The 12,045-nt window shown below is 42.2% G+C and overlaps 1 protein-coding gene across 1 annotated transcript in view; it reads left to right on the top strand.

The window, feature by feature from the left end:
- The window catches only part of LOC122942242 (centrosome-associated protein CEP250-like), a 99,288-nt gene that overhangs the window by 46,702 nt on the left and 40,541 nt on the right, over window positions 1-12,045 (top strand). Inside the window, exon 5 of the mRNA XM_044299745.1 lies at window positions 2,112-2,162. Coding sequence (XP_044155680.1) covers window positions 2,112-2,162 — 51 coding nt within the window. The remainder of the gene's footprint in view (window positions 1-2,111; window positions 2,163-12,045) is intronic.

Genomic DNA, 12,045 nt, shown 5'->3' with positions numbered 1-12,045 from the left:
TAAGTATTTGAACACCTGAGAAACAGTAAGAATTCTGTCTCTCAAAGACCTGTTACTGTGCCTTTAAAAAGTCCACCTCTACTCCACTCATTAATCTAACTTAGTAGCACCCGTCTGAGCTCTTTAAAGGACCCCTGTCCTCTCCACAGTCAGTCAGACACCAACTACTACCATGGGCAAGAGCAAAGACAAAAGACACCAGAGACAAAATCGTGGACCTCCACAAGGCTAGAAAGGGCTACGGGGCAATTGCCAAGCAGCTTGGTGAAAATAGATCAACTGTTGGAGCAATTGTTAGAAAATGGAAGAGGCTAAAGACGACTGTCAGTCTCCCTCGGACTGGGGCTCCATGCAAGATCTCACCTCCTGGGGTATCACTGATGATAAGAAAGGTGAGGAATCAGCCCAGAACTACAAGGGAGGAGCTGGTCAATGACATGAAGAGAGCTGGTACCACAGTTTCAAAGGTCACTCTCGGTAGAACACTACGCCGTCATGGTTTCAAATCATGCATTGCACGGAAGGTTCCCCTGCTCAAGTCATCCCATGTCCAGGCCCGTCTGAAGTTTGCCAATGACCATCTGGATGATCCAGAGGTGGCATGGGATAAAGTCACGTGGTCAGATGAGACCAAAGTAGAACTTTTTGGTCTAAACTTCACTCATCGTGTTTGAAGGAAAAAGAAGGATGAGTTGCATACCAATAACACCATCCCTACTGTGAAGCATGGGGGGGGGGTAACATCATGCTTTGGGGGCTGCTTTTCTGTGAAGGGGACAGGACGACTGCACTGTATTAAGGAGAGGATGAATGGGGCCATTTATTGTGAGATTTTGACCAACAACCTCCTTCCCTCAGTCAGAGCATTGAAGATGGGTCGTGGCTGGGTCTTCCAACATGACAACGACCTGAAGCACACAACCAGGATAACCAAGGAGTTACTTTCGTAAGAAGCATATCAAGGTTCTGGAGTGGCCTAGCCAGTCTCAAGACCTAAAGCCAATAGAACATCTTTGGAGGGAGCTGAAACTCTGTGTTGCTCAGCAACAGCCCCGAAACCTGACAGATCTAGAAAAGATCTGTGTGGAGGAGTGGGCCAAAATCCCTGTTGCAGTGTGTGCAAACCTGGTCAAGAACTGTAGGAAACATTTGACCTCTGTAATTGCAAACAAAGGCTTCTGGACCACATATTAACACTGATTTTCCCAGGTTTTCAAATACCTATGTTCAGCAGTGCGAGACAAATACATTCTTTAAAAATCATACAATGTGATTTCCAGTCTTTCAGAGTGGGAATGCACCTACAATGTGAATTGAAGACCCCTGCATGATTTCAAAGTGGGAGAACTTGCAAAATCGCCGGGTGTTCAAATACTTTTGTTCCTCACTTCTGTTCTTCAGGTTAGTGCTTCAGGGGTCTTTCAATATCTCCTAATTCTGGTTCGGAACCTTCTGCTGCTCCTGACTGTCTTTCTTTCAAATATACTCTTTATTGGACTCATTGATATTGACCTCAGCTTCGTCTTCTGGCTACATCTTGGATCATTCCTGGTCCAAATCTGACCACTTTTCTGGTACTGATCCTTAGCTAATCTACTCTACTGATCTACATAGTTGACCTCTTCCTCAGTGATGACTAAACTTGGTATCTCCATTCGTCTGTGGTGAAGTATGGCAGGGTCCTTTAAGCTATGCGTTCAGGTTGGGCATAACCTAACCAAGTAAGTGGTTCCTACTATCCTGGTGTATTTATGGCTTGAAATTTCTGAGCCCTAAATCAAATTTGTACAACCCCCCTTCCCCTTTCATAACTGTCACCTACTAATTATAGAATGGCTGACTTGTGTGACATAGAAGACCCCTCAGGTACAGGAACTTAGAGGCAACTATTTCAAACTGGGTGGTCAGTAGATGTACACGTGTCCACCCTTACCTTTGCTAAAAAAAACATTTTATGGGTACTAATTTCTCATAAAACAATTCAATACATGCTAGCAAAAACCCTTAACAGGCTGCAATTCACATCACAGGCACTGGGTGGCAGTGCATAGAGAAACCCTGCATAGATATCTTTTGACAGAGCATCACAAGATCATGATTTTTCTTCTAAGCTGGTCCAGATCATGCCATACTTCATGGGATATGTTGAGCCAAGAGGAAAGGTAAGGAAGGACTCATCTGCAGTTTTCCCCCAACAATAACCTGTATCTCCACCAAACAACACTTTATCACAGTTGCCCTGCTGAAGAGTGACAAGATGATGGAGTACATTGCACTAGTAGTAGGAGGGATCCCAGTGGTGAGGCCATCAACTATTTGACATTTATCTGTGGTCATACATTATTGGTGAGAAAACCACATTAAAGGGGATTTCTAAGCAAAGCATTATAGTGCAGACATGTTGCATTCTCTTCTTAGAACCAGATGGTCAATACTCATTTTGCCCAAGAGACAGTGTTAGCAATGGTTGCTAAGGAGCAGGGTGGAACTGGTCTACCACTGTACTAGAGGGTCCTCCAGTAGGCCCAGGAAATGACAAAATAGATCCAAAGTTCCTGCAGGAGAGATCTCTATTTGGAGGTAATTTTGGAGCCAATCACTGAGTTGAGTCAGAAAGACTGTGTCAAGATGGGGAGTGGGGGAAAACTCCCCACCGTACAATGTAGAGAATTGGGGAAAATAACTAGGCCTGGATACCGGGATAAGGGGAGCAGGTCACCTTCTAATGCCACCCTCATACTATCCCTGACCTCCTAACTGTATGAGCCGGTTTCGATGGTAGGGGGGCTCATACTCCGGAACCTTGGTCCTTCTGACCCTAATGATCCCTGAAATAGGAGTCAGGAATAAGAGACGACCGGTTCATCCACGATACGGATAAACTGGAATCTTACACAGGCATAGCAACTAGGAAGGAGCAGACAGCAAGCAAAAACACATAGAAGCAGGTAAGAGCCCATCGCACAACGACAAGCACTGGAACAACAGCACTTACCTGCCCCAATGACTGCCCCTCCAAGGAACCCCTGGGACCCCCTCACCAGAGGTACAAACAAGCAAGGGGATGTCTAGCAACCACTCCAGGCATTACACTAAACATATCAGACATAGAACACCAAATTAGACATGACAGCAAATCCCCAAAACAAACCCACACCAAACATAACATCAAGTAAGGTAGGGAACAAGGAGGAGAAAATAGGGAGACATCACTAAAGACCTTGATATTCCACAAGGAGGCCCTCACGGACAGGTGACACATCCAGAGAGGAGCAAAGCTCCTTCTCCTACAAAGGCAGACAAACCACTGACCTCAAGCTCACAACTCCAACATAAGAAGAGCCATGAGGCCACATCCAGCTCCACCTTGCACACCTTAACCCCGTACACACCAAAATGGGAAGAAACACCAAGGGGAAGTGTCAAAACATGCTAAAATAAAACATAGCCACTGGCAACAAGCATGCACGGCAAAAGTGTCATGGTCCACTACCACCAGACCATGACACAACCGTGACACTATGATGAACCTTTCTTCTGGTGGGCTCAAGGAACCCCAGTCCAAACTGGGAGATAATGGACCTGCACAGAGAAGAGAGGAGGAAGAGGAGGAGTAGACGTCTAGACGGGTGAGTGACTGGGTGATCAAAAGACTCCACTCCCTAGCTCCAAAATGGTTGCAGTGATTGCCGTTACAAGAGGAAAACAGCTCTGGAGGACAAACTGCTGCTTTGACAAATTAAAGCTAAGAGAGCTGGAACATTCGTGAGCAGACAGAAGTTGTATTTTTTGGGAGCAGACACATTTTTAAGAGGTTGCTGTAGAAATGAAAGACGTAAAATCAGCAAATCCCTGAAGATGGTGTGTCTTATTCATGGGGCCACGCAGGGTCCAGTCCAGCACTGCAGACCATTGTACCTGACTACAGGTGATTGTAATCTTTGCTATTCAATATTTCACACGCCTTAACGTGAGGGGTACCTCAATCCCTGCATTCATGTGTGCGAGGCGCGAGGCTCCATCTGTCTCTAAACATGAATTGTGTTTTTGTTAATTTACAAACTCAATTAATTTTTAATTAAAAGGCCATTGTGAGGGAATTTCTGCAGTTTCCGATGTTGGGATCCTGTGAATGGGGCATTTAATATTCGGCGCTGTCTGTGCTCACTGCAAATAAAACATAAGAATTGTCGGCATTGTCAGATAAAGGATTTTCACGGCCCATTAACTGCAGACATTTTAGGTGTATTTATTCAGGGGCATTGTCCGTGGCTAATATATTCCATCGCAGGGAGACTACGGCTACTGAAGGCACTGGGAATATTTATAGGACATGGCACTGGGGCTGTCCTTAGCAGTAAAGTATGGATATAGCAAAGCTGACACAGTCATTTAGGACAACGCATAGTGATATCACTATACATTATTTACATGGTAATGCAAGTCTTCAGATACTTTCTCTTTTTTCACATTTTATTATGTTGCTCCTTGTGCTATAAGTGTCCATCATTCTGCACTCAATCCCCCATAATGTGAAAGTGAAAACAGAATTTTTAAAATGTTTGCAAATTTATTAAAAAGTAAAAACTAAAATTTGTCCTGGACATTTGGATATTTAGACCCTTTGCTCTAACACTTGGCATTTAGCTCTGGGGCCTCCCATTTCTCTGGATCATCTTTGAGATGTTTCTACATCTTGATTGGAGTCACCATTAAGGTGACTTGACATGATTTGGAAAGACACAGCCCTGTCTATATACAGGGAGTGCAGAATTATTAGGCAAGTTGTATTTTTGAGGATTAATTTTATTATTGAACAACAACCATGTTCTCAATGAACCCAAAAAACTCATTAATATCAAAGCTGAATATTTTTGGAAGTCGTTTTTAGTTTGTTTTTAGTTTTAGCTATTTTAGGGGGATATCTGTGTGTGCAGGTGACTATTACTGTGCATAATTATTAGGCAACTTAACAAAAAACAAATATATACCCATTTCAATTATTTATTTTTACCAGTGAAACCAATATAACATCTCAACATTCACAAATATACATTTCTGACATTCAAAAACAAAACAAAAACAAATCAGTGACCAATATAGCCACCTTTCTTTGCAAGGACACTCAAAAGCCTGCCATCCATGGATTCTGTCAGTGTTTTGATCTGTTCACCATCAACATTGCGTGCAGCAGCAACCACAGCCTCCCAGACACTGTTCAGAGAGGTGGACTGTTTTCCCTCCTTGTAAATCTCACATTTGATGATGGACCACAGGTTCTCAATGGGGTTCAGATCAGGTGAACAAGGAGGCCATGTCATTAGATTTTTTCTTTTATACCCTTTCTTGCCAGCCACGCTGTGGAGTACTTGGACGCGTGTGATGGAGCATTGTCCTGCATGAAAATCATGTTTTTCTTGAAGGATGCAGACTTCTACCTGTACCACTGCTTGAAGAAGGTGTCTTCCAGAAACTGGCAGTAGGACTGGGAGTTGAGCTTGACTCCATCCTCAACCCGAAAAGGCCCCACAAGCTCATCTTTGATGATACCAGCCGAAACCAGTACTCCACCTCCACCTTGCTGGCGTCTGAGTCGGACTGGAGCTCTCTGCCCTTTACCAATCCAGCCACGGGCCCATCCATCTGGCCCATCAAGACTCACTCTCATTTCATCAGTCCATAACACCTTAGAAAAATCAGTCTTGAGATATTTCTTGGCCCAGTCTTGACGTTTCAGCTTGTGTGTCTTGTTCAGTAGTGGTCGTCTTTCAGCCTTTCTTACCTTGGCCATGTCTCTGAGTATTGCACACCTTGTGCTTTTGGGCACTCCAGTGATGTTGCAGCTCTGAAATATGGCCAAACTGGTGGCAAGTGGCATCTTGGCAGCTGCACGCTTGACTTTTCTCAGTTCATGGGCAGTTATTTTGTGCCTTGGTTTTTCCACACGCTTCTTGCGACCCTGTTGACTATTTTGAATGAAACGCTTGATTGTTCGATGATCACGCTTCAGAAGCTTTGCAATTTTAAGAGTGCTGCATCCCTCTGCAAGATATCTCACTATTTTTGACTTTTCTGAGCCTGTCAAGTCCTTCTTTTGACCCATTTTGCCAAAGGAAAGGAAGTTGCCTAATAATTATGCACACCTGATATAGAGTGTTGATGTCATTAGACCACACCCCTTCTCATTACAGAGATGCACATCACCTAATATGCTTAATTGGTAGTAGGCTTTCGAGCCTATACAGCTTGGAGTAAGACAACATGCATAAAGAGGATGATGTGGTCAAAATACTCATTTGCCTAATAATTCTGCACTCCCTGTAAGGTCCTACAGATAACATTGCAGATCAGAGCAGAGACCAAGTCATGAGGAGGAAAGGACTGCCTGTAGAGATCACAGACAGGATTGTGTGGAGGACAGATCTGGAAAAGGGGACAAAATATTTCTGCTGCGCTGAAAGTTCCCAAGAACACAGTGGCCTCCATGATTCTTATATTGAAGAAGTCTGGAACAACTGGGACTCTTCTTAGAGCTGGCCGCCCCTCCAAACTAAGTAATTGGGGTAGAAGAGTTTTGGTAGGAACTCAATGGTCCCCCTGGCTGAGCTTAAAATATGCTGTGTGCAGATAGAAGAAACTTCCAGAAGGTCAACCATCATTGCAGCCTCCAACAATCTGGGCTTTATGGCAGGGTGACCAGAAAGAAGCTTCTTCTCAGTAAAAGTCACATGTAAGCCGCCAGGTTTGATATTTTTGACTTTTAAGGTGCATATCTGGAGAAAACCAGGTGTCGCTCATCACCTGCTCAATACCATCCCTACAGAGAAGCATGGTGGTGGCAGCATCATGCTGGGGGGAAGGGGGGGGTTCAAGAAAGACTGGTCAGGGTGAAGGGAAAGATAAATGGAGCAAAGTCCAGAGATATTCTTAATGAGAACCTGATCCATAGAGTTCTGGACCTCAGACTGATCAGGAGGTTCATCTTCCAACAAGACAATGACCCTAAGCACACAGCTAATTCAATACAGGAGTGGGTTACAGAAAACTCTGTGAATGTCCTTCAGTGGACCAGCCAGAGCCCTGAACCCAATGGGACATCTCTGGAGAGACCTGAAAATGACTGTCCACCAATGGCCCCATCCAACCTGACAGAGCTTGAGAGGATCTGAAGAGAAAGATTTCCAAAAATCCCCAAATGTTTAAACCTTGTGGCATCATCTCCAAGAAGAGTGTAGGCTGGAATCACTGCCAAAGGGGCTTCAACCAAGTCCTGAGTAAAGGGTCTGAATAAGGGTCGTACACAAATCTCATAGAGCCCCATAGCAATGGGGTATGAACCCCCCTGCACCACCAATTACTCAGTACGCATGCAACAAACACCCTCAGGAAATAGAGAACACAACGTTCAGTGCCATAGATTTCTGACGGATTTGATATTTGCTTTTATTAAGCAAAATAAATTTTAATAAAAAAAAAAAAACTTTAATTTAAAAAAAGTCCTCAGTCCCACTTACATTATCCGATCTCTGTGGCCGATGCCCACACTATGAACTGTGGAGCCAAGGCAGAGAGCAGAATTACAACGTCAGGCAGAAGGGGAGGACCACACGCTGGGAGAAGTACTGGGCTCTCTGAAGAGGTGGCCTTGGGCTTATTGAATAGGTGGGCTCTCTGGAAGGATGGAAATGCCACGCTGGGCACTTTGTGGCTAATTTGCACATAGAACAAGCTTCATTTTCTTGTGATCACGAATGCGCAGAAGGATACCAAAGGTGTGTTTTATACTACCGTAGCATTAGTTATAAAGGAGAAAAATGGCCGACAGAATCCCTCTAATGCATCCTTTTTTCACTGGATGGCGCAAGATTGTATCTAGTTTGTATAGCAGATCCAAGAAAGTTAAAGGGTTTTTCTGAGACTTTTCTACTGATGACCTACGCTTCCTCTGGATAGGTCATCAGTATCTGATCGGCAATATTCCCACAGAACACCAGTCTCATCATTGTAATAGTTGTTTCGACATGGAATGTGCAATAATGTCACTAGGTACAGTACAGGGTGCAGTGATGTCATTAGGTATGTTACTAAGTATAATTATGTCATTAGGTACAGTACAGGGTGCAGTGATGTCACTAGGTATGTAACTAAGTATAATGATGTCATTAGGTAAAGTAAAGGGTGCAGTGATGTCACTAGGTATGTTACTAAGTATAATGATGTCATTAGGTAAAGTACAGGGTGCAGTGATGTCACTAGGTATGTTACTAAGTATAATGATGTCATTAGGTACAGTACAGGGTGCAGTGATGTCACTAGGTATGTTTTTTTTTTTTTTTAAATTTTTTATTGGGAAAACTACATAACGTTTACAACAAAAAATTTATTACAATCTCTCAATTCTTAGTAACCCAAGTAATTATATGTGCGTATATTCCACTCATCTTTTCAAAATATTTAGAAAAACCCTCCCCTCCCTCCCTCCCAGTTTGTGGTGCGTCAAAGTAGGACCCCTTATAAATAAAACAACTTGATCTCAGCTAACCAGACCTCCAACCACCCCATATCCTGGTCCATTGGTATTCATTTTCCCTCCGTCTATATAAAATTTTTTCGTAGTTCTTTACCTTATCGATTAAATTTATCCATGTGTTTTTATTTGGAGTGGATCGGGCAAACCAGGTGCGGCTGATCAAAACTCTAGCCAACATGAATACTCTACTCAAGAAAATCTTTTGATAACTATGAATTTTTAATTTGGAGAGATCATTGAGAATAAATACTTGTGGTTCAAAAGGGATTAGAATTTTTAATTTACACATAATATAGTTATTGATACCGTTCCAGTAGTTTATAAGTTCTGGACAGGTCCATATTATATGGAGAAAGTCTGCTCCTACAGTGTCACATTTGGGACAATTGGACGTGTCTCTTAACCCACATTTGTTCATCCACAGTGGAGTAATATATAATCTGTGGCAGATATAAAATTGTATCAGGACATGGTTAAAGTTCTGGGATAGTGAAGATAGATTCCCAAAAATATTATCCCACCCTTCTATTTGTACATTCGGACAGTCCGCCTCCCACGCTTTTTGTCCTGGAGAGTGTATATCACTAAACCGTGCTTTAATTAATAACTTATATATATTTGAGATTTTTATTCTAGAATGTGTACCTCCTACCCAATCATTCAGAAAGGAAACATTATCTATATCCAACAGCCGCTTATCATCCAAGCTGGATAACACAGAACGCAATTGGAAATACCTAAACCATGAAAGATTTTTTAAATTTTGTGTCATTTCCATATAGGATTTAATTTCTCTATCTTTAGCTACCTGTGAAATATATAAAATTTTATTCTTCTGCCAAAATGTGTCAGCTGCAATTTCATCCAGCCTTTTTAAATACAAATTGTGCCAAAGAGGCGTAAATGTAAGTGAACCCTTAACTTTCAACCATGTCCTAGTTGTAGCCCACACCTTAAGGAGTAGTTTTATAGTCTCTCTATAGCCTTGCTCATAACTCTTCAATAGGCCAGATTCCAACAAGGAAAAAATATTATTGTGGGCATGACTAGTTACCAACTTCCCCAGAAGTGCGCTATGCTCTGATTCATAGCACCTCAATAGCTGGGCTGCAATAAAGTATCCCTTAAAGTAGGGGAGATTTAAACCCCCACACTCCACTGATCTATACAAATACTCCAACTTAAGTCGAACTCGCTTTCTTCCCCATATTAAATCATTAATTAGACTCTCTATAAGTTTAAAATGTTTGTCTTGTATCCAAATAGGTGTATTCCTGAGCACATAGAGCAATTGTGGTAATATCACCATTTTAACTAGTGAAACTCGATCAGCTCTAGATAGGGGAAGTTTCAGCCAAATTCCTATTTTAGCTCTAATCTTTACCATGATGGGAATCAAATTAAGTTCTACAAAATTTTCGACCCGAGGCGATATCGTCAAACCCAAATATTGGAAGGTATCAACAATATCCAACTGTGTAACAGGAATCTCTTTCTGTGGTAGGGGGTCTATTGGAAGCAGACTAGTCTTGGTCCAGTTTATAAGAAGACCAGACACCTCACCAAATAATTTAACCATTTGAATAATCCTAGGGAGAGTGGTTTCCGTATGGTCTATAAAAAACAGAACATCGTCTGCATATAGTGAGATACGATCTTGTGTTCCCAGCGTACCAAATCCTTTGATCTGATCGTCCTGCCTAATGGCCATCGCAAGGGGTTCGATATATATATCAAATAGTAGGGGAGATAGTGGGCAACCCTGACGGGTGCCTCTATTTAACTCGATACTGCTACTCAAAATTCCATTAAGACTCAATTTAGCCCTTGGAGATCCATACAACAACCTAAGAGTGCGTATAAACCTCTCTCCAAAGCCCATCCTAGCAAGAACCTTCCAGAGGAAGCGCCACTCCACCCTGTCAAAGGCCTTAGAGGCATCTAATGACAGGATGGAGCGGGCGGTCCCCCCAGGGGCCTGGATATTAGAAAAGAGCCGGTGTAGATTATAATGTGTACCCTTATTTTTCATAAAACCGCTCTGATCCGGATGGACTATGGAGGAGATGACCCCAGAGAGCCTTGTAGCGAGGACCCTCGCCAAAAGTTTTACATCTGCATTAAGCAGTGAAATTGGTCTGTAAGATTCTAAATCTAGAGGGTCCTTGCCTTTTTTTGGAATTAATATCACTGTAGCCTCCATCATTGAATCCGGCAACCTCCCATCCTCCACTGATTCAGCAAAGACCTCCAGTAATCTAGGAAAAATACAGTCCCCATATTTGCTATAAAATTCATATGGAAGCCCGTCTGAACCAGGAGTAGAATTGGGTGAACATAATTTAATAGCTCCCTCAAGTTCCTTAATTGAGACCTCCAGTTCTAATGCTTTCTTTTGGTTCTCACTAATAGTTGAAAAGTTGATCCTATCTAGGTAAAGATCTATCTTATCGTCTGTAATATTAGAATCAGCCTTATACATATCAAGAAAATAATCAAAAAAGGCCTTCTCCACCGGACCCTGACCAATAGCTATTCTACCATCCCTCACTCGAACCCTCTCTATATGTTTTTTAGGTTGTTGATTGGAGATTACTCTGGAGAGTAGCCTACCGGGTCGCCCAGACTCTGTAAAATATTTTTGCCCTTTAAAGAAAAGATTCTGTTGAGCTTTATCCAGTAAAAAATTAGCATATATTTGTGTAGCTTTTTGCATATTTTCCCTATTTTTCTCCGTCTTATTTATATGAAAGGATTCTGTCGCTGTGATCACATGTTTCTCTAGATTCTTCTGTTTTTTCCCATATTCTCTTCTAAGATTCGTGATATTACTAACCATCAATCCCCTCATGTAGGCCTTAAAGGTATCCCATACCACTTGAATTTTTGCCGAGCCGTCGTTGATATCCCAGAATCGGCCTATTTCATTTCGAATTATTTCATGTGTCTTTATGACTGATAGCCAGTAGGGGTTTAATCTAAAGGGAGGTTTTGATATATATCTAACCTGAGAGAAACATAGTTCAAGTACTAACGGGGAGTGATCGGATATTGACCTTGTTTCATATTTCATTCGTTTTATCAATTTCATATATTTGCTATTTATCAGTACTAGGTCAATTCTAGACAATGATTTACCTGCTTTACTAGAACATGAAAAAACCCTTTTCCCCTGTCCCAGATATTCCCAAGCGTCCTCAAATCCAGCCTCCAGGCAGAATCGTGCGAGGGGGGACCCCTGAACCGTACTGTCCCCCTTAGCACTCATAGAGACCCTATCACGTAAAGGATCGATGACACAATTAAAATCCCCAATAATCAATGTTGGACATTCTGGCCATTTATCCATGAATACTAGAAGAGAATTAAGAACCAGCAGAGAAAATGGCGGAGGAATATAGACAAAGGCCAAAATACATAACTCTCCCCCTAACCTGCAGTATAGAAAAATAAATCTTCCCTGTTGGTCGACAGAGGATGCCTCGCAAACGAAGTCAATAAGTCTATGTATCAGC

Source organism: Bufo gargarizans, chromosome 6 (assembly GCF_014858855.1).
Source record: "Bufo gargarizans isolate SCDJY-AF-19 chromosome 6, ASM1485885v1, whole genome shotgun sequence".
Classification (NCBI taxonomy): Eukaryota; Metazoa; Chordata; class Amphibia; order Anura; family Bufonidae; genus Bufo; species Bufo gargarizans.
This window is presented reverse-complemented; position numbering and strand designations above follow the sequence as displayed.